Source organism: Diadema setosum, chromosome 19, assembly GCF_964275005.1.
Source record: "Diadema setosum chromosome 19, eeDiaSeto1, whole genome shotgun sequence".
NCBI lineage: Eukaryota > Metazoa > Echinodermata > Echinoidea > Diadematoida > Diadematidae > Diadema > Diadema setosum.
Window position 1 is genome coordinate 30,743,915 of NC_092703.1, and position 23,966 is coordinate 30,767,880.

General features: G+C 37.9%; 1 protein-coding gene across 1 annotated transcript in view; it reads right to left on the minus strand.

The window, feature by feature from the left end:
- Positions 1–23,966, minus strand: part of LOC140242222 (unconventional myosin-VI-like) — a 47,416-nt gene that overhangs the window by 3,384 nt on the left and 20,066 nt on the right. Inside the window, exons 7-23 of the mRNA XM_072321965.1 lie at positions 22,171–22,335; positions 21,340–21,420; positions 17,821–18,001; positions 17,237–17,366; positions 16,033–16,282; positions 15,243–15,315; positions 14,274–14,401; positions 13,673–13,768; positions 12,713–12,898; positions 11,782–11,914; positions 11,140–11,270; positions 10,085–10,292; positions 9,293–9,445; positions 6,978–7,060; positions 5,827–6,071; positions 4,898–5,059; positions 178–270 (exon numbers count right to left, since the gene is read on the minus strand). Coding sequence (XP_072178066.1) covers positions 178–270; positions 4,898–5,059; positions 5,827–6,071; positions 6,978–7,060; positions 9,293–9,445; positions 10,085–10,292; positions 11,140–11,270; positions 11,782–11,914; positions 12,713–12,898; positions 13,673–13,768; positions 14,274–14,401; positions 15,243–15,315; positions 16,033–16,282; positions 17,237–17,366; positions 17,821–18,001; positions 21,340–21,420; positions 22,171–22,335 — 2,498 coding nt within the window. The remainder of the gene's footprint in view (positions 1–177; positions 271–4,897; positions 5,060–5,826; positions 6,072–6,977; positions 7,061–9,292; positions 9,446–10,084; positions 10,293–11,139; positions 11,271–11,781; positions 11,915–12,712; positions 12,899–13,672; positions 13,769–14,273; positions 14,402–15,242; positions 15,316–16,032; positions 16,283–17,236; positions 17,367–17,820; positions 18,002–21,339; positions 21,421–22,170; positions 22,336–23,966) is intronic.

Sequence of the window (23,966 nt, forward strand, 5' to 3'; positions counted from 1 at the left end):
TTATAACCAAGTGTCTCAATATTGTTAAAAATGTCATGGAAAGAGTTGTAGAAGGATGATAGAAACAGATATTAAAGGCTACATTGAAGTTTCAAAACTTGAATTCAGAAAGGAAGGTATCCCAGCAAAACAAAACTCGTACTAATGCAATACTGTTAAAGGTGATGAAACACTTACTGAGCTACGACGGCCTCCTCTGCAATAACCTGTGAGTTGGCCTCCTCTGACAGACGCTGGGCCAGCTCGTAGTCACGCCTTTCTTGTTCCTCCCTGGGATGGTGGAGGAGGGACGGAAACATGTTTGTCACAACAGAGATTCTTCACAGTCCCATGTCATACAAAAAAATGCTCTGATGGCAACTCTTGCTGAATTGGTAAGTATCATGGCAACATAGACAAGAATCCCGCTTCCTGGTTGGCTGTTGCGATGAAAGGCCGCGTTCTAGCAAGAGTTGCTATCCTGACATCTTTTATAAAATGGGATCCACGACATGAATGCAGTGTAGTACATATAAAGAATGATGCTGACTTCTTAGATGTACTTACTGAATGTCCTTTTCTAATCTGTCTGAGGGGGAGGAAGTCACTGTAATATCAGATATTTTTACATGAGTCATTTTTCATGCTCAGGTGAGTAAGATGAGTTCCACCTGTTTTCAATTTTGCAGAATCAGGACATCAACTACTGGAACATACAGCAAGCAAATTAATATTTGCATGTTTTTATTTTCATGCTTTTATTTTCGTGCTGGTTTCTGGTTGCAACAAATGCGCGAAGTTTCCACATTTACAGAAGTAGATATGCTGTACACACTAAACCACTGCCACTCCCGTACCAGGAGGTTCAAGACTGACTGCTTCATTAACATTTACAGTCAGAAATTACTCAAAATCTACATATTTCTCCAATGTCTTCACAGTAGAATTAAAAATCAGGAGATTTTTTATTTATTTTATCTATTTCATTTTTTTTTGCATCTCAGGCAAGAGAAAAGGAGGAGGATAGAATGCAAAAAGGTCCAGTTTCCTTCTCCTCATGCAATTCATCGCTTCAGAACCAGGGAAGAGGGGAGTATGAGAAGTGAAAACTGGGAGTAATGGGAGGGCAGGGGAAAAAACAAACAAACAAAACAACAACAACAACCCTGCATTGTAAAAGGACGTGATGCAGCATGCTATTACTATTATTTTATTTGGGGGGGGGGAGGGGGTTAAGGGGGGAGGGGGTGTAAGGGACCAGATACAATCTAAATCTGGTTAGTACCTACAGGGGAGAAAGAGCAGACCTGTAACAAAATGCAAATCTATTTTCTATCTGATATTCTTAAGGAGGGATGTACAGTATCTGTGATTCTATGGGAGGTTATTCTTGATTTAAACTTGGGAGGAAATATATATAGAGATAATGGTACAGAGAGTTGCAATGTGACAGTCATATTGAAGAAAAAAAATTAAAAAGGAAATTTACTCTGCAAACATTGTACTTGTGGTTTTACAATATGAATAAAATACAGTTATATTCCCATCGTGAACACCATGTGGCAGTTGTTATGTTGTGTTGAGTAATGAAGGTTACATTCAGTGATGCTTTGGGTGGTAGTGTTACTAATAACTTGCAAATCACCTTCAGCACCACAAGATGGTGTAAAGAACAATATAAGAGGACGATATAAGAGGAGGATATTTTTGCTCCGGTATTAATAATAATAATAATAATAATAAATCATTTATTAAGTGCAGAAACTATGTCTATATATTCTACTGCGCTTCAAGAGCTCTTAAATTCCTATGTTGCACAATGCTGCATGTGAAGTACAAAAAGAAATAGGCCCATGCTAAAACAAAAAAGTTTTCACTTTTGATTTAAAACTGTCTAAAGTCTGACATTTCCGAATGGCACACACTTGCCACAGTACAGATTATCATGCTATTTCTCAAATTTTCATGATATAGTATAATAACTACAAGATATCTTGGGATTTGGATCACGAAGCTGAACGTGGCTATTTAATGGGATATTCATGTCCAGATAGGCATAAATCTTGGTCGTGATGCAAGTCTCAAGATTCGTACCCTGCTAATTCGTGCCAGCACGAATCCCAATATTGTACACCAGCGAACATGCAAATCTTACACACTGTTACACACACAAGTTAAATCACCGTAACACATCCATATATATCATGTATGTGTAAGTCAATTAATCTCTGTGGGTTTTGGGGGTATATGTTGTATATAATGGATGGACAAAACCTACGTACAATCGGCGCCTGTAGTCTATCTCCCTGTTATGGATGAATAATTGTCCATTGAAGAGGAAGAGCAAAAGGGAATAACAAATCCATATGATATTAATGACACAAGTTCTGATTCCTGTTAACTGAAAAAAACAAACAAAAAACTTCATGCTACCTAAACATTATTCACGGCACAATTATGACTTAACCATACAACATTGTAAAATAAAAGGCAGAGCGGACGTTGGAAATGAGGTGGAAAAAATATACCAAGAAATAAATACAAAACACATCATCGAACACCTTTTTTATGTGTTAGCTCTGCAAGTGAAAGATCATCTTTACTTTGCTGAAACTTAACACCTCCAAATGAAACTAGTATCAGCATTGCACTTTAACAGGTTTTATTCATCAAAGCTGGCCAAAAAATGACAGTGTATTTTTAAAGGAATATTCAGGGTGTTCAAAACACACAAAACTTAAACCAAAATGATAGCTGTACAATGAATTTATGTGTCTGAATGCTGACTAACGAAATGTTATACAATGAAACGTCGTGTAAGAAAATGAGGGTCAGAGCATTTTTTTTTTTTTTTTGAACGAGAACTCAATGACGAATCACCTTTCTCTCTGTGTCTGGACGTATGGTGTTCATGGAAGAGTAAATAAAATATGGGTAGGGCTTAACCCTAACTTACCGGGGGGGGGGGGGGGGGGGGGGCATAATGGCCCCCCCCCCCACTGCCATCCCGGCATGCAAAATTTTTTGACCGCGCTGTTCGCTGACTTTTTAATTTCAAGTCTCGCGCAACTTTTGAGACCAAATTTGTCACGCCCGGGCATACCATTCCGAAGCCACGCCCATTCAAAAAACTTTCGTCAACCCCAAAATTGCTCAAAAACGTAATTTTGTGTACAAAGTCAATACAAATTGTGTTTTTTCAATTAATTCATATAAAGATTCATACTTTTAATTCTAATGGCTGAAATCAATTTATTTTAGTATAATTATGCTTCAAAAAATGTTTGACAAATTCTGCTGAAAAAACAACAAAAACAAAAGTTCGAAAAAACAAAGAAATACATAAAGCATTGATAAAACAATAAAAAACATAAGAAATTAATTTTGATACTGAAATCTTTTTTACGCACAAATGTTTTGAATGTCATTAGGAATATTTACACCAAAAATCAGCATTCCATAAGCTTTTATAAGCCAATAACAGACGAAAATGAGTTTTTTTGGCATATATTTGCATAATTAATTGATTTAAAATAGAAAATGCAAATTTTTTGAAAATTTAACTTAACAGTCTTGTAGATTACATCCGGCTTCATGTTCAAGCAAAATTTTGCAGCGATCGCGCGATCAACGGCCGAGATCTGAAGGGGGCCATAATGGCCCCCCCCCCCCCCCCCCCCCCCCCCCTGGAATTCAAACTCGCTAAATAGCCCAGGTAAGTTAGGGTTAATGTAAGCACAGGTGAAAGGTGAACTTACATATCATTTCTGAAGGGGCTGGTAGCGACCATAACAACATGTGCAGTGGAAAACAAGGCATCTACACATGTTTACAATGTTTCTTTTTCAATTGGTTGAGATGTGTGTCTGAACAGTCTGTAGGCTATAGGATGAAACATTTTTACATCAAGATTCTCTATACTACTGTATACTATAAAAGCTGTTATTTTCACGCTCAGATATTTTCAGAGCTATCAAGTCTCACTCTGCGTGAGACTTGCGCATTTAGGGTCTGTCTCACAATCTCACACGTGGCACCCATTTTTCCCATGCATAGCTCAAAGGATCAAAGTGATAGTTGCAATTGAAGGTATATTTCCCGTTTGCCTTTCAAAATAAGTAAAAAAATAGTCACTTATGTATGCACCAGATCGCACCATTAAGAGGTAAAAATTTAAAAAGCTCCCTACCGGGGCAGAAGGGTTTCACCCTCCCCCCGCTCGGACGCTTCGCTCCCTCATTCGCACGCATACGCGCGCGCCGAGATGCCGAGTCATGAAAATCTCACTCATAAAATTTTTTTGAACTTGGCATCTCTGTATTTTTGCGAATGAGCAGGTCACAGACATTTTCACAAGATGTTGTTTTCGCGAAATGACAGCGAGACTATTGTAAGTGCCCTAGCAGCCTAGCACATGGCAACATTTTTGCACATTGTTAGATTTGTGGTCCAACAGTGAATCGCGAAATTCATGAAAATTAAACCCTCACGAAAAGAACAGCTTATACAGCATATGGTATTGGAAAAGTACTACTGGGTGGGGATTTACCTAAGCATAGGGGAAAGGTGACCTTTTCGATCATTTGTTACATTGTTCAATTTCCTTTTGCATATTTGTATGTTTGTATACTGTATAGGCTGTTATTTTTGTGAATTTTGCGAATCAGTCGGATTGCAAATTTAACAACATGCGAAAATGTCTCGTTGCACTATACATGGTGTAGGTAATACTGCATTTACAATACCGTTGGTGTCAATTCGCGAAAACAATATCTCGCGAAAATGTCTCTGTCCTCCTCAGGTATAACAGCTTATACAGTATCTGGAGCCTGTCAAGACGATTTTCATGCCTGAGTGTTGACAATATATGACTTGAATCTTGAAAGGTAGAGATACTAACGATACACCAAGTGATTACCTTCTCTGTCTCTCCTCCTCCAGCTGTTTCTGCATCTCCTCGTATCTCTGCCGGTCTGCCTCCAGCTTCTTCCGCTCCTCCTCCACTCTCTTCCTCTCTTCTTCCAACTTGATGCGCAGATCTTCCTCCTCCTTCTTCCGCTTGGCCTCCATCTCTGCTTTCCTGAAGATCGCGGAATGAAAGTGACATTACGTTTGAGGAAGAGCCAGAGCAAATATGATCTCTGTCACTTGTGATTATGCCGGTCACCATTTCCATCATTATCATCATCACCTTCACCACCATTATCATCATCATCATCATCATCATCATCATCTGCATCCTAAAATTGCCACCATTGGTCATCACAACGCACAATTAGCAGCTACTCACTACCACCATTAACATGCTACCGACGTCATTCATTTAATCTTTAATAATCAGCATCACTCCAGCAACACATAAATTGTCATTACCTTTACAAGGACGGTATCACCTTCATTATCTAATATCTTCTAAATATAACCATTTTAAAATTCAGCAAGACAACATCATCACTACAATCACATATGGTAATATCATTAGACCATTATCATCATCATCAGTAACATCATGAGTCAATACACCAATATGATACTAATCTCTTTCACCAAACTGTAATCCTATGTACCTTCATGACCATCAGTTTTAATTAGCACCAACATTTATGTTTCAGCATAAAATATTTTTTCACAAACTATAATTCATTAATATCACAGTGACAATCAGTGCAGAAATTACATTATCACAGCTATTTGAAAATGAGTTTGAGTACAAATGACTATTCTATAGACAAAAATACCCATTCCAAAAGAGTATCAAGTCCCATATTTCCTCCAGATAGATTAATTCTTCTTGAAGAGACGGGCTGGCCTTCAAGTTTTAAGCCTCAGCATCATTTCTAAACTTACAATCTTTTCTCCTCCTCCTCCTGCTTGCGTTTGCGTTCCCTCTCCTCCTCCTCCATCTTCCTCTTGCGTTCCTCCTCTTCCCGTCGTTTCCTCTCCCGCTCCATCTCCTCCTGGATCTTGCGCAGCCGCTCCGCCTCCGCATCCTCCGCCTTCTTCTTGTTGATGAGGCCCTGGAGCTGCTTACGCATCTGGTTGGCCAGGTTGAGGTAGGCGTCCTCCATCTGGCGACGTGTCATGATGGTGGTCTGTCAAGATGGAATGATAGCACATACTGTAAAACACAATATTTTTGCGGCATGAAATTTTCGCGAATTGTAGCCGATGGCCTTTTTCACGGCATAAAATCTTCGAGAGTTGCCTCTAACATTCCATGCATATAGTGTAGACAAGAACTTTCACATGCATTTTTAATTTTGCGAATCTTGGCTTTTGCAAAATTAGCAAAATTAAAATGAACGTGAACATTCCTTGTTTTACAGTAGCTAGTGAATGCTCCTAGAACATACCAAATTTTTCTCCTCTTTAATGGAAGTAATACAGTAACTAATGGCAGCAGTGAAAGTTTATAATGGTGTTCTGCTGAGATGGAATGACAGCACCATATTCAATGCTGGAAGAACACTAGGTGCAATAATCACACTACGCAAAACTATGTGTAATGTGCTTCCCGATACTTCCAGAAGTTTGAGCACACGGTTACATTTCCAACAAAACTCTGCAGAGTTTTTGTTTCGGTTTAAAAAAAAAAAAAAAAAAAGCCCCCCTTATGCAAACACATAGCAGCAGGCAAAAGAATGTGCAATGTGCGTTAACACCATGAATGGATCTATTATCATATCAAAAGCTTCTCAAACTTTCAGTTGTGCATGGTCACACTGCATAAAACTAGGCAAAGTTTCTTGCAAAGTGAAAGACTTCCCAAGTGCATGCAGGAAGTTTTGTAGTAAGTTTCGCAGGAAGTTTTGCTGGTAACCTCCCAAGAACTTTGCAGTCACACTGCTCAAACGATGTGAAGTAAAATACTGTGTAGTAAAAACTACTACGATAAACAACAATCCAATGAATGCCTGCTACCTTCACATATAATACTATGATTCATAGGAGGAATATTAAGAAGATGAAGAAAAACTTTTTAGTTCTTCTCCTCTTACCTTGATCTTGACAATGAGAGCCTCAAGGGCTTTGTTTGTTTCAGCGACCTGCTGGGCAGCACTTTTGTCCTTTACTGTCTTTGCTGTTGGTGATATAATAAAGAAATGTTCCCTGGATGTAATCAATAAAACTCACAAAAGCTATAAAATGGAAATTAAAAGTTTGTTTGCGAATTCCTTCAATACATCAGTGATAATCAAATGAAAATTGTTTGATTTTCCCTGCTACTGATAAATCAAACCTTCAATGACAATAAGGTAAATTCTTACAATAACAAAATAGTAAATTCTTACATCATTCATGAGTCCGCATTTGTATGCAGTAGCCCAAGTATTTTTTCAAGGTCTTCACAAATAGCTTACATGTAAGTCTGTTCAACTGTTCCAAACTAAAGTTCTGTGTTCTCTGAAGTGGCTCAGTATTTCTTCTTCTTCTTTTTAATGTATGCATTCAACACAATATTCAATGAAGACTTTGTACTGGTCAACAAATTTATCGCTAGTGATTTTTGCTAAAGATTTATTTAATCCATAAAGGCCTTGTGGAAATTTTGTTGTAGAAATTATCATCTTGTCTAATATCAAAATAGCACTGTTGAATTTTATTGCACACTACCGGTATCCACTTGGAAAAAGAAAGAAATTTCCAAAAATTTGCTGATTTGAGAGAGAAACAGGAATTTCATCAAAAAAAGAAAAGAAAAAAACAAACAAACAGGGGTGACACTTGATAAAATCTGTTCCAGCACATCTTCTCTCTTCTGCATCAATAATCTTTCTCTCATTGAATAGAATAATGTTGTTTGTGGGTCTTGATTAGTTGATCCTGTCAGACTTATGATAGGTCATCAAATTTATTTAGAGTGATTTGTGTTAGAGTCTTCTTACATATATGAGATTTATCATAGGTCAACAAACTATTAGGACTGATGTATGTCAGGTCGCTGACTTCACAAACGACCTACTGCAAACCCATTTTGACTTTCTAAGGCATGTGAAATGTACACAGTTGTTTACACAGTTGTTTACAGCAGTTAACTCTGACAACAATATAAACACCTGCTTGTTTACTAAAATCTCTCCCACCCTTCCACAGCTGATTCACATTCCTCTTTCCATTGTTTTACCCTTAAAATATGCCAGAATGAACAAGGCTGTTTACATCAAATGAAACAAAAGAACAGCACTCCCCTCTTTGTTAGACTCCCTAACTATGTGAACCTGACAAGTAGGGCAGGTACTGTGCTCCAGCATGCTGGCATGTGAAATGTACACAGGTGTTTACTGCAATTAAGTCTAGCAACAATATCAACTCTGTTTGATATCTAAAATCTCTGTCTCTGCCCCTTTCACAGCTGGTTCAAATTCCTCCTTCCATCGTTTCACCCCTTAAACTATGCAGAATGAACAAGGCTGTTTACATCAAATGAAACAAAAGAACAGCACTCCTTTCTTTGTTTGACTCCAGAAAACTATGTGAACCAAACAAGGCTGTTTACACAGCTAAAAGTAAAATACTAACTTGCACCTGTTTGGCACATTGCCGATCTGTCCAAAAGAATTAGGGAAGACACTGCTACAGTGTGCTTAAAATCTTGATAACATTTAGAAATAAGAGCTGCATACATAAAAGTTGATATAACTGCATGACAGCTAAAAATGGAAACTCTGACTGAATGAATTGTAATCTCATCTACTAAATACAAGAGAAAGGAGAATTAAAAATCATAGAATTTCATAGGATTTTGAAGTAATACTGATTTTGAAGTAAAAATGTAATCGGCTGACTGCATACATCAAAACAAAATGAACTGAGATGCTGTTAGCACAGTTAATTCATACACACTGAATACACAAAAAGATATTGGCATACTATCAAGTAAGCACTCACCAGCATATATGTACCTACACATGTATTACTATAAAACCAGAAATTTTCACCTGCATGAAACTTTAACGAAATTTGTGATTCGGAAAATTAAAATGCACATGAAAGGTATTGTCTACATAATGCATTCAAATGCCACTGACAATTCGCAAAAGCTTGATGTTGCGAAAATGGTTGTCAGCTCCAATCCAGAAAGTTTCATGCTGAGAATGTTTTTGGTTTTACTGTACTGTACATGTAATATACTTCACAAGAATAATATTCCATGAAATGACATTCCTGACTTTATTTCACAAGTGACTACCTGCTGATTGACGACAACAACATCGGCAGAAAGAGAACAAATCATTATCAATTTTCAAGAGAAACTGTTAGCAAATATTAGCGTCACAAGAAGCAATATCTTATGTTCAGATTTTGGTCTCACCAATTTGGGCCATCTTCTCCAGTTCCTTGTGAAGAGTTCGGACCTGGATCAGGTTCTTGTACCTGGGCCTGTGCTTGCGGACAGCAATGAACATCCGGACTGAGCTCTGGATCCTAACCAGGGCCGCTCGTCGGTACAGGATCTTGTTCTTCACTGTGAAATGCAACACACACGAACACATATTGATTCACAACACAAATGATTACCGACTACAGGACTGCAACTCATGAATGAATGCATGATTCCATGCATTGAGTCACACAGATTTTGATTATGTTTCAATAGTAATCACTTCTCTGCTTTTACTTGAAATTGATGTATATTTGTTTGTTTTTTTTTACCATTATTATCTATTACTTCTAAAGTGCATTGAGATATAAGAAAAACAATGCTTCTAGCTTGCCCGAAGTGTAACATGACTCGGTTTCTTGAAAAGGGATGCAACTGAATTTGATGTGATAACAACATTGATCAACATATCAAGTAATGTCATTAAAATCTCTCAGCTTGCTGACTGAGAAAGAAAATCAAAGATTTTTGAGACATTCATTCCTCAAAGGAAAATTCTTATAAATCTTTGTGCATGATATTTTTTTCCTCTATTTCTTTACTAATAGCAGTTCATTATTCATCTATAGGTATAGCTTTATCTACAAATGGATGGATGTATCTATCTAGGTATAGCTTTATCTAAGAATGGATGCCTGAATCTATTTAGATATATAATAGATATATGAGCAGATGTGTATGCTTTGTTGTCAAGGTTACAGTCTCTTTTAACAAGAAACTTACATTTGATGACCATCAGCGTCCCCCACTGGCCTCGCTTCCAGCGAGTGCAGATCAGCCAGCGACGGACCTTCTTGATTAGGATGCGCAAGTTTTCAGGGTCACTCTTCATGATCTGGTCGAACTCGGCGAACTTGCCTGGCCGGAAGAAGACCTTGGTCAGACCAAATTGGTAGTCGTTCTCGTCCAGACCAAGGGCATGGAACAGGGCCTGTATGGGGCAATATGTGAATGCTATTATCATGTCAGCACACCAACTATGTGCACTAATACCCTGTCAATAACTCAGACCGACATTTTATACACAAAAAACATATGGGATATTTCAGATCCTTTTGTCTTCAAAGACTACAAAATCCTGACAAATTTGAATTGTGTCAAACAAAGATGAGTATGTGCTGTGTTTACATGAGCATCAAAGCATCAATACTTAAATATAGGTTACACATATTCTGACCCCCTCCCCCCCCCAAAAAAAAAAAAAACCAACTAAACAAAAAACAAAAACAAGAAAAAGCACAAAACAAAACTTGGAGAACATTCTTTGTTATAGTCTCACTAAGGTTGAAGTTTTCTGACAATCTAAATATCGTAAAAATCTCTCTTTCTCAATCTTAATATTTACAGAGACTCCAACCCTAAGCACCTTCTGATCTGGAGATTCTCCCGCCCGAAACCCCTAGCAAACAGGAGACCTCAAGTTGATGTGTGCGAAGCGCGAAGTTCCTAGGGTTCTAGATGTTCTCTGGTGCTATGTAAGGCTTATTTTTTCAACATACGATAGCAATAAGTAAGAAATCCTTTCCAACGGGAGACACAGAGCCAGGGCGGGAGAAATCAAATCTCAAGCGGGAGAACGGGAGATTTTGCAAAAATGGGCTTTCGGCGGGAGATCTCCCGTCGAAAACGGGAGAGTTGGAGTCTCTGTATTTATCACTGAAGTTTCAAAAATATAATTTCTACCTAAGATATCATTGACTCTTGATGCAAGCTCTGGTACAGCAATCCATTTTGATTTTGGGCACACCACTAGAAACTGTGTCACTGCTTTCACATACCTTGCAGAAGAGCCTTGGATCTAGTCGCACCAGTTCTGGAGGCATGTACTGCTTGTACATGTTGTAGAGGTCCTGGAACTGGGTTCTGGATGGGAAGCCTCCCTGCATCAGGTCCAGGACCGACACCATACCTGCACGGAAGACGACGAGACACTATAATGTCCATCTTCATAGCATACTCAATGCCTAAATCTTATATACTATCATTTAATATCTGATCAAAATTACCCTCAGTGTGGTTTCAATTTACCACTTTATTCTTATCAACAGACAAAACAGTAAGAAAAAATAAACACACTTACACACACACACACACACCCACACACACACATAGACACACACACACACAGAGTGTGAGATGAGGAATAAAGATCTTTGCTACAAGTCGTTTCCACTATGCTGTGCTCAACATAATGATTTACTAGTATCATAATTTTACTGATTAGGTCAAGACTGTTACATTAATATTTCCTTTGTATGATCAGAATCATGTTATGGCACTTCAATAGTGTTACTCTTTTGGTGCAATCACTATGATAGTTGGGGATGTTCTAGGAAAACTAACTCTCCTCCCCCACCCCCTCCCCCCCCCCCCCAAAAAAAAAAAAAAAAAAAAAAAAATGATCTAATTTGCATGGTTACCTGAGCACTGAAGCTGGCTAAGGATCTGACCACCCTCAAAGAGATTATCCACCATCTTCCCATTGGGTTTGATGCAGCGGACAAAGGAGGAACCAGTGCTCTGGAGTTTCTCCATCAGCTGGTTGAGTTGCACCTACAATATGATGGCAATAGGAGATTGCATACATCAGCATACATCAGATACGTATGATTTGGCACGCTGTACCCCGGGGTACGGCATTGTGTTGTGCCATCTCGTGTCCATTATCATACAGTTGTGCAATGTTGTCATGGCGACAATTTTCTCATCATCAGCGCCGGCATAGAATCAGTGCGACGATAACAATCCCAATGCCGATTATGTTGCATAATCGCAAACAAGAATACATTTTTTGTGCATAATAATACTGAAAATTATTTTTACACATTTTGGGGTAACCCAGGGTACAGGGCTGAAAAAAAAAAAAAAAAATTGACAAAATGGTGAATGTTTACCCCAGGGTACCAAATATTGCATCATATATGATATCTCAACAAGTAAGACATTCTACAGAGAGTCACCCTGTATAAACATGTATGTATGGCAAAACAACTTACTGCATGCATAACACTGTTTTGCCAAGTTCATGACCAATGCGCCTTGAGAAGGGGCAAGCATATCGTCGTTTACATTGTTTTGCCAACAAAATTATAACAATTCCCACTGGGACGGGGCCTCATATCTCCGTAGCGGCCTGTTTTCTGATTTCAAGATTTGGTCAAGAGTTAGATTACACTAAAACAACCTGAAATATGTGACTCAGTTGATCTTTATGAATTTTTGAAATATGCTGCTTTGCCATCTCACGACTGTGCCTTTACACTACTTTCAAGAATAGAGGCCTAAATCTTAATAATAAACTTGTTGTGAAAAAATATGGAAAGACTCCCTAGAGAGAACTACAAGACGTACCTTGAATTTGTTGCCAACACTGTCAAAGGCCAGTTTCTGGACCTGGATGGGCTGACCACCACGCCCCTTGGGGAGTTCCTTGGTGTCCTTAGGGAAGAGGCTCTGGAGGAAGGGGTCCTTGCTGTCCCGGATGACCACTTCCAGGGAGGAGTGGAGGGCATCATTGTTCTTCTCTATAAATTCACTCTGTGTGATGCCATAGATTGGATGGGGTTGGATTAGCACAGACACAAGTGACCAATCTCTCTGTTACAATGATGTATTTCAAGTCAGGGAAATATATGAAGTACAGTTACAGTCATCTAAGCTCAGATAGCTACAAACTAGAGTGGCTTGGCTGAAAGCAAAGACCTTTGACATTAGATTAAAAATAAATGGTTTGATATCTGAGATATCTCCAGCCTGAATTCAACAAGAATGTTTGAACATTCCAAGTTTTCTTTTTGTATGAAGCATATTGCTATGCTGTTTTGAATTGTGTTAGAATGCAAAGGCCACTGTTTCTAAACTTCCCAGCTTGTTTCCTCAAAATTTTAATGGAATTTTTGTGAAAATAAATTAGTAATGAAAAAGCTGACAAGTCTGACTACCAGCTAATTTCATGATGCCAATGTGAGAAAATCAATGTTTAGTGACCCCATCAGGATTTAACTTTATTTTAATTTGAGATTTTGCAACTTATCTGCAAACATTCTATCCATGGACTTGTGGTAACATTTATCAAGCAAATATTCAATCCATATATTGAAGTGAGCGTTCATAAAAGAACTTGAATGCTATCACCTAAACAAATTTTGTAGAAACTGAAACAGGCATTAGCAGTCAACAGAGATGATAAGACACACAAACATAAGTGGCACTTCATGCACAGCCATAAATTTATCTGTTGAAATGTGTCACTACCTCCCGCCTCATAGATAACACACACTGTGCTGATCAGATAGTATATTGAAGACATACCGTCTGGTAGCAAACTGCTCCAGCAAAGTGACGTATAAGAAAGCCTTCATCATCCCGAAGGTTGCGGTGTGCGGTAAGCTTGGATTTACGAGGTATCTGCAGAAAAGTCAAACATAGGGTTACAGATTATTCGAAAGTAAACAAAGCTCAAGAAAGATTCAAATGCAACACTTTTGTTGCCACTTTGCTCTCTATAGATCATTTCACAGTTATTTATTTTTGCTGCTATACTCAAGTCAAATCATTCTTCTGATGGGGTGCATGGAATTATGATGAAAGTTGAGAAACGTCACTCAGGAAATTTCAATTTTTCAGTGTATGTATTGCAATTTCTTGGGGCATCAAGTATCTCTGAAATACATTTTTCTCCTTTGTGCTGTCATTCAAATAATTCTAACTGTACCATTTTGCTGCACATACAAACATAATACCAGATCGCTATAAGTGATCACGAGTTCAACGTTCCAGGTGCATGCTGTGGGTAAACTTTAATTTCTTTTCCCTGCTGGATGTTTAATTTGTTTTTAAAGTCTTTCAAGACATTTTGATGCAAACTTCCAAGGCAAAGTTTCCTCAAACTCAACCAAGTAGGTATACTCACAGCCAGCCTGAAGTGATTCTTGTGTTTCTGGTGAACATTGTGGGTGAAGTTGTTGGCACTGGCCTTGGGCAGTTTGCTCTCTTCGTCCAGAAGATCCAGTATTCCGTTTGGCTTGAGCTCCACTAGATCTGAACGATAAAGATGAACATAAGATATTAAAAAGATAAATAGAGGTAACATTTGAGTTAGCAAGAGCAAAAATTCCTTCTTGATATTCAGTGTAACAGGTTCTGGAATAAAACTTTTTCCATCAGTACAAAAACCAAATACATACTCAAACAAAACAAAACTCATTATAGTATATTGTACTACAAAACCATACATGTGTATATGCACTGTTTTTGTTTTTGTTTTTTTATAAACATAATACGCCCTATGAAGTTTTTCTCATCTTTTGCAATATGCTAATATGCTGAATTCACAGTAACAGCTTCAGTGCCTGTACACATTTCAACACGTTCTTATCCCTAACAGTTTATTACAATTACATTGTCAATAATAAGCCTGTTATCCCAAACATGCTACTGAATTCACATATTCCTACTGTATATATGTTAATATCAGGAATTCAGCCGCATTTGCTGTTGCTATGTCAGTCAAGCCTCGACAAGCATTCCCGAAAGGACAACCCTCATTATAAAAGCATTCATAAAAATTTGCATATGAATATTATGCCGGTACACCAGTGTATATTCCACCAAGTATACTGTATACTCCATATATTTTGCAAGGTTTTTATTTTTGCAATTTTGCAAGTCAGGTGTTATTCACAAATGTAAAAACACAAAGAATTACTAACTCTGATCTCAACACGAATGAGGCGTGAATGCTTATATTTCTCCATTCATTACTGTACTCTATGACTGTGAATTTAACTGCTTGTGAGATTGTTTAGAAGTCCCAATGCCTAAAAAAAATTAGACTTGCTAAATATATGGCAAATTCAGTGTTTTTTGTTTGAGTACCTACCGATGCAATCTTGGTTGTCCACATATGTGACAGTGTTCACCCCCAGACTCTCTCTCTCATACAGTTCTTGTTCCTAGGGAGGAAAGGAGACAGACACATTAGCTCTAATATTGTCTGATGCAACAAGGACATCAAGAACTCCGACACCATCATAATCTTTCCATACCTGCAACCTCAAAAGTTCCGTTGAAAGTTTGCAACCCAGCAGAAAAAAAAAATGCAGATTATTGCTTTAAATATAAAAGCCTTTTCCCTCTCATACTATTCTTGTTGCTTTGAGAAAAATGAGATAACCATACTGAGTCTTTAATTTGTCTGTGGCAATAGAAAGACAACTCGACTCAACACCATCACCATCTTTTCATTGGTGCTGCCTAAAAAGCACAAGTGAAATTCTGCTTTACCAGCTATTTAAAGTCATGTTGTTGCTTTTAGATTATCAAATCCCATGAAAAGCTATAAAGCATGTGGTAAAGGTTTGGCAGCTCTGCTATGAGAGTAAACTTGTTACACTTGAATTATTTTGTATTTGATAACTTTATCCTTTTTATGCAGAGTTCCACTGCAATCCAACTTCATGTTGGGATTTTCAGCACACAGTCTTCTGTAAGACTGACGTCCCTTGCGCCGTAACATACATAATCCAACAGATATAAAAATGTATGGCAATCATTCTCAACTTATCTACAATTATAATAATTACGAACACATTCAGTGACCTATGATCTCAAATTCACAATAAATTGCAATCTAAAGTCTCATGTGGAAGAAACCAGCTACCCTACTCTACCTCTTTTAGCACGCGCTGGTTGAAGAACTGCTGTAGCTTCTCATTGCAGTAGTTGATGCAGAACTGCTCGTAGCTGTTAAGCGTGAAGAACTCGAAGCCGGCGATGTCGAGCACGCCGATGAAGTTGGCAGAGCTCTTGAAGGGGAAACACTGGTTTATGCGGGAGACGATGTGGTCAAAGAGGTGGGAGTAGATGGCCTTGGCCAGGGCATCCCTGGCATTGGACGCCTGGTCACTCTTCAGCGGTACCCTGGAAAGTATAGAAAGCACTTTGACATTCAACGGTCCATCCAATCTAAAATGCAGATTTACATTGTTTGAAAAACTGCAATTCGGTTTACTTTGAAACTTTTGACTGCCTCTTTATATCTCTGTATTACTTTAGAATAATGTTTCTTTAAACCTTGCTCACTACCTTCTAAGGAACAACGTACTCGAAAACAATTTACATAAGAATATATGTCCCTTGTGGCCAGAATCTATGAATATAAGATGAATGAGGCTTCTATACACAGTTTGGATGCTCAGGAGTCCCAATCCCATGTTTCCCAAATGAATGAATGCCCCCTACCATATGTTTTGTTTTCATCTATTCTACTTCCCTCTATAAACTTCACAATAATATTTTCAGGACTTTCATTGCATGGCATTAGCGCATTATCATTTAGGACACAACATAAATAGCTCCAGCAGTCATTTGTGCACCCTATTGTTTGTCATTGATCAGTTATACAGGTGAACCCCATTATATTAAAGATGGATACGAGAAAATTTTTATCAGTATATGAAGACAATACTGGTAAAACTGTCAATTCTTGCGGTCCTGACTTTCTCATAACAGCGTTCGCCTACATTGTCTGTGCATAAAGGTTTTATAGTATTGTAAAACACAATATTTTTGCGGCATGAAATTTTTGCAAGTTGCCTTTAACATTCAATGCATATAATGTAAACAAGAACTTTAACGAGCATTTTAATTTCGCGAATCTTGGCTCTCGCGAAATTCCCAAAATTAAAATGCATGTGAACATTCCTTGTTTTACAGTATATGTCTGTGTGTATGGTGCTTCGAGAATTCGCTGATGTATCTAAGACATCTGTGTGAGAGTGTGTGTGTGTGTGTGTGTGTGTGTGTGTGTATGTGGTGCTTTAAGACTTTGCTGATACCTCCAGACATCTCTACACCTGCTGCTAAGGGACTCACTTGATGACGGTACCCCTGGCCTGCATGGTGCGAGAGGTGAGCGACTCGTCCAGCTCCTTGGAGTCCACGCTGATGAGCTGGGCAGTGAAGGCCAGGGAGTCCTTGGACTCGGGTGACACGCAGCAACCACCTGACAGTGGGAGGAGAGTCACATGATGAGGGGAGTCACATGACAAGAAATGGCAGTGTGGAAATCTGAAGGACTACTGGATGTTTAACTCATTTGTGTGACATCACAAATGATTAAATGCATTCCAAATCACATCTTGCACGGATCTCAAGAAAAAAGTATGTGGTAGCTGTCACGTCTTATTTAAATCTCCATTACAGCATATTTCAGCCCATTTCTGATCTCTACAAACTTCAATTGCACTGGCAAACCATAATTCCAGCCCTTCTGCTGTACTTTCATGTCAGTGAAAGAGAATGGAAACCATTTCTGATGTTGGAATTATCATTGTGTATTCAGATGCAAGTAACACACAATATTCTTCTGGACAAGCCCCTTGGATCCTTCCTGATCATCATATGTTTGAATGTTGGCAACCTAAATGTTACACCATGAAATCATGAAATATTCTCACCATCTTGGCTGTCGTTGCCCTTGAAGGCGATGTTGCCGAGGTGCAGGACGAACGCCACGATGCGCAGGATGTCTGCCTCCTCCTTGGTGTTGAGACCGATCTTCCGGAGGGCATCCACCACTCGCTGGTAACCACGGAAATCATCTACCTGGATGTCGAGCAGCGCCCCCTTTTTTCGGTGCTGTATAAATCATAGCAGTGTCAAGGCAGGTAGAGTTAGAGTGGTGGGTGAGAGAAATTCGAAACAGGTTCCTTCACTGTTTAAAGGGATCGTACAGTTTTGGTTGAGACCTAATTTCAGGTTTCTAACATTTTTTTGTGAGATAATGAGAAACCTCTTAAGAAATATGTAAGAGCATGTAATTCTATGAGGAATTCAACATTTGTTTGATGAAAATTGGTTTTGAAATGGCCGAGATATCCAAAAAAGAGCAATTCTAATAACGTGTGGGACCCACACTTTATTACGATCGCTTTGTTTTACTTTGTTTTTGGATGTTTCAGTCATTCCAAACCCGATTTTCATCAAATAAACTTTGATTTCCTCTTAAAATGGTATGCTCTGTACTATATCATAGGTGTTTTCTTGGTATCTCGCAAAAAGTTAAAAGCCCAATTCTCATCTCCACCAACACTGTACCATCCCTTTAATAATATTTTTACTTGTTGAAATCAATAACACAAATACAATTTATAGCAGCAGGTCATTCAATGGGAGAGGAAGGACAAGTCAACAGATGCATACCTCAAGTGCAAGGCAGAGAGAAAAAGGACTAATTCGGATGACACAAAATATCATCAAATGCAATATTTAGCTCATCTTTTCTGGAATACCCAAGCATGTGCTTTATTTGTCTAGAAATAGCGCTAACATATCAAAAAATATTGGGGTGTTTTGACATTATATTCCCTGAATTGTTACTACATGTGACAAACAGAGAGATATATTATATTTTAATAGACATCATATGAATGTGTATGAATTTGTAACTTGCTGTATTGTTTAATCAGATTACATTTGACCATTAAACTTTGCCATGCAACAACAAATACATGTCTTTCCATATCAGACACAAGCAACAAAGAACAAAAACAAGAAATCATGCATATATGTTGAACAAATCCAGCAGCTAAACAATGTTAGGCAACTGCTTTACAGTTGCATCCTTCGTTACAGAAAATATATTACACTTGAATGCAACCACCATGCTACATAAAAAAACAAAACAAAACAAAACAAAGGCATCTGCAAAATTTAGTGTAGTATTAACATTTCTTAGTGAAATCAATATTACCTTTACAGTAATGGTGGGACATCAAAGCCAATCAAACAACATTTGTATTGATACAGTAAGGTATACTCTATTGTGAATGACAGGGAGAAACTCCAAAATAATTTTCTACCAGCTACTGAATGACACTACTGCTTAAACCATCTTTAACAGCATCTTGAGTGAATGTCATGAATGCAAAATTGTAAAAAATAAGCATATAAAAAAACAACAAGTGCTTTTATGGAAGGCAAATCAAGAAACAGAGTCTAAGTGACATAACTGATGAAAAATGATGAAATACAATTTTTGTCTCTGTTGGAGTTTTAATACATCAATACAATTTTCCAAGGAACACTCCAGCGAGGCTGCCATTTGCTGGCACACAAATCTTAATATCTAAATCGTGAGGTCAAGCCACTACCTACCAAAGTTCCAATTTCTACATGTGGGTGGACTGAAGCATTGATTATTTTGCATTGCTCAAAGAAGATGCGAGGATACATTGGCCGAGGTAGAGCTGAATCTAAACCCAAACCTTGGCAAACACCAAAACAATGTGCAACAAACTAGACCATAACATTTCTAATGAGGGCTAGACATACAGTAGCAGCTTGTAGTCAGACAATGCCTATGTGGCACATGTGAACCGTACAGTTGTACAGGCTAAACTACTATGAATTCTCCTGTAACAATGATCATAACAATAATCAACATTGATAAAGCACTTAATATTCTTCCCCCCCCCCTTTTTTTTCGGCTATTGTTAAAATTTTGGTAAACAAAAAAATAAAAGCTGGAATTTTCTGTTTAGTTTTGCCAATGAATTCCCTGCACCATTTTATATACTGGATATTTGTTTCCTAATGAGTGTAACATCATACATTTTGTTGACTAGACTGGATCATGGTAACAGAGTGCTAACATTTTAGAAGTCTGCTGCCCTCTAATTATAGAGGGATACAATTCTGTGAAAAGTTGTAACTGACTGCCATTGAATCAGTCATCTGGTACAGATTTACGTTATTTCACCAAAACTCTTTGCTATTTCACCAAAAACTCTTTGCTCACCAAACTCTTTGCTCATCAAAGCCTTGAATTTCATTTACAGCAGTTTGAAAAATACAGACAGAGTTTACACCTAGCCGTAGATTCCTTGTGCACATGCATTCTAACAAAATAATCAAAAAGAAAACTGAACAAACTAAAATCAAATGGGGTGCACCTATATTTGATGTACATGACATGCAAACAGAAAAATTGTGCAGAGTATTAACAATAGGCACTGATTACCCACAAAAACTCACCCATAGTTAAGAGAGCAGGTCAAAGAAAACAAGTAAGTAGAATTTGTGGTGGATACATTTAGGAAGTATCCAGAAAAAAATGTTAAGGTGTAGAAAGAGAAGGGTGTACATTATAGGTTTGTCATTGCAAGAATATATTCAAAGTATTACTTTATTTTGTCAAAAATGAAAACATTGAGATCTACCACATGAGAAACGACAGAAGGTAGTAATTTATCTCAATTTAGGTTGATACATACTGGAGTACAGAAGAAAAAATTGCAATCAATCAACTAGCAAAAAGTTGTACAATTTAGGGACAGATAATAATCTATTGACAAGCACATAATTCTACTTCGATATTAAAATGTAAAGAGAGAAGCACAAGTCACAATATGAGGGAGTATCACTTGAAAGTCATAGAAAATATGGTTAAACATGCATGATATATAAATTTGATAGCTTATATTTCTAACATGTATGACTGAAGTAGAACAAAGGTTGGTGAACACTGACAGGGTCTGGTAAGTTTAGAACACAGCAGTATACATGGAAAAGAGTAATCAAACTTATTTGAATGAAAAAGTTTCATGATTAGTTCTTATACATGTAACTAATGGCTCCAATGCTATGCACATGTATTAAAGAAGAAATAATCTATTGTAAATATTGCAAGGCCTGAAAAGTTCACATGTTTCCCATTATGGGTAGTTGTAAGAGAAAAACATGTACAAAACACAAGTCTCCATAACTTTTAAACCAGACTAAATACTAAAATAATTCAGTTTTATACTACCATCATCATTATCATACTTACTTTTTATTAATGTGTATGCCTGGTTTAACAATATTACTTAACTTTTTTTTTTCTGAATTGTTCATCTATCACTGCAATTAAACAAATGATTGTAAAAGACCTATTTGATATGACATAATGCCAAAAGCTTCTACTATGAACTTACCGTTTTGCTTTGTCTGTTGGCTGGGAGTTGTTTCTGGGACTCTTTCCCTGCAAAGTACTGTGTTGTGCCATTCTTTAAGTACTGAGAGAAGAGGAGAAAATTAGAGCTGATTAATTAAACGGAAAGAACAAAAGCTATAAGGGAAATTGTACAATACGTGCAGATCAGTGAGCACTGCTATGATGCCTGGGTTTAAAGGGAATATATAGTTCTTGTTGAGACTTATTTTCAGGTTTATAACATTTTTGGTGAGATAGTGAGAAACCTCTTATGAAATATGAAAGAGCATGTAATTCCAAGAAGGATTCAATGTTTATTTGATGAAAATTGGCCTTGAAATGGCTGAGCTTTCCAAAAAAGCGATCCTAATAACATTGACAGGCCACAGCATTTATTAGGATCTCTTTGTTTTACCTTGTTTTTGGATATCTCAGTCATTTCAAAACCGATTTTCATCAAAACTTTTGATTCCCTTTAGAATTGTGTGCTCTCTAACACAGAGTGGTTTCTGAATATCTCGCAAAACATTACAAGCTGAATCCTCACCCCAATCAGCACTGTACAGTCCGTTTGAATATAATAGAAAGTGTATTTGAGTCTTTGTCAACTGGACACCAGTTCAATTCTAGTCAATGACATTTCCAAAAGGACCGCCATTAATTTCACCGTGAAATGACTGCTACCATCACTGCTTCACATCAAAGCACACAATCTAGATAAATATTACATTCTTAGTCAGGTTAACAACCCTTTGCACTGTTCAGTCTCACTGATTTCATTCTCTATACTTGAGTCTTAAACAATGAGCGGAATTTCATATTAATGTCCCACCTGATAGTCATCTGGAGTCTTGATTCGAAGCTTGGCTCGGAGGTCATCCGGGGCCCCGGCGCAGAGATAGTAGAAGACGTGGTAGTTTCTCTCCTCTGCATTCTGCCAACAAACTCGGGGCTTCTCCAAGAGATAGTGGGATACATGGCCTCCTACCACATTGTGCTGGATAAGACACAAGACAAAACAGTGTCACATGACCACAGGATGTGTGACAAAACAAACATCACATCACCCAAAAAAAAAAAAAAAATGAAATGACAGAACAAAACTACTAATTGACTTCTTGTACATGCTTCATTTCGCAGTGCTTTCATCAGGAGCACTTCTTGTTGTGTTTTTTTAGCATTATATGTTGTGTTTTTTGTTTTTTTTTACTACAGGGAGTGTGGAACATTTCTTTTTCGGGGGGGGGGGGGTGGTTGGGGTGGAGAGCCCTCTTCCTTGGTGGGCATTCAGAAGCATTTCACACTTGGTCTTGAGTGGAACCATGCAAAGAACTGGTGATATCAGCATATCTCAAAAATAGTTGATATAGTCACATGATGGTAACTCCAGAATGAAAATACTTGATGCTATTCAGGTTTGTTCATCTGTTTTAGTTTGTTAATATCTTTGGTCTGTAAATTTCTGGACCACGATGAGGTACTGAAGTATAATTCCTGGTAATCCAGAACCTCAGTGATAGGAAAGAGAAATGCATGATATCCCAGTTTAAGTGGCAAGATAAGTAATTTCTGACCTTGAAGACATGAAACAAAACAAAGCAACCTTCACTGTGTTTAGAAGAAGCAATATTATGTGTGTGTTGTAAAGTTTGTGATAATGCATAGCTGACTTGCAAAATTCGCAAAAAGAAAACTGCCAATGACACATGGCATCCATGCTAGTCCACAAACTCTGGTATCTAGGACTAGGCAGAGTGGTAGAAAGACACCCTGAGATTGACCGTGACAAGAGTTTTGGGACAAAGTACAGAAGTACTTGTAGATAGATAGCTGGTTGTAGTAGCCTTGTACGACAATGTCAGTGGCCTAACGGCAGTCATATCCTACAACTGTGCAAACAGAGAATGAACGCCTCGTCACGCACGACCTGTACTTCGAACTCTGTGTGCAGCAGGGCAGACCAGAAGGGCCAGCCTACTATCTATCATACTAAATGCCAATTACGTGGCTTTCAATAATAAGATGCTGAAGCTGTACAAACTAAAATTAGCTTGGTGCATGCCTACATCGCTCTGGAGGGGCATGCCTAATGAAATTGAGAATGAAAACAGTTGTGAGGGGAGGGGGAATGAGTTACTCCTTGAAGATATTGTCAGTATCATGAAATGATATTGACGTTTCAGCTAAAAGGAAAGCTCAGCTAGATGCATGAAGCATATACAATATGTATGTGTAATTTCTGTTGGAAAAAAGGAAATATTCTGATACATAGAATTCATGAAATGCATTTCCAGTGACAATTTCTTGCTACACATAAATTTCTGATATGGTCCCTGTGTATGATGGTCATCTTTTGGATCACCTAATTTGGTTTTGTGTTGCATAGAGACTACTGGATTCAGGATACATGTCTGATGATATGTCGTCAAATCGAATCGGTTACCATCCTGTCCATAGTGGCCACCTGTCAGTAAAGGCCATGTGTTCACCACAGGTGTTGCTATTGACAGGCTTGACTCCATAAATACTATGATGATGGTATGCATTATATGAGCATTCATTATCAGTACTATTATCATCATCTTCATCATCATCATCATCATCATCATCATCATCATCATCATCATT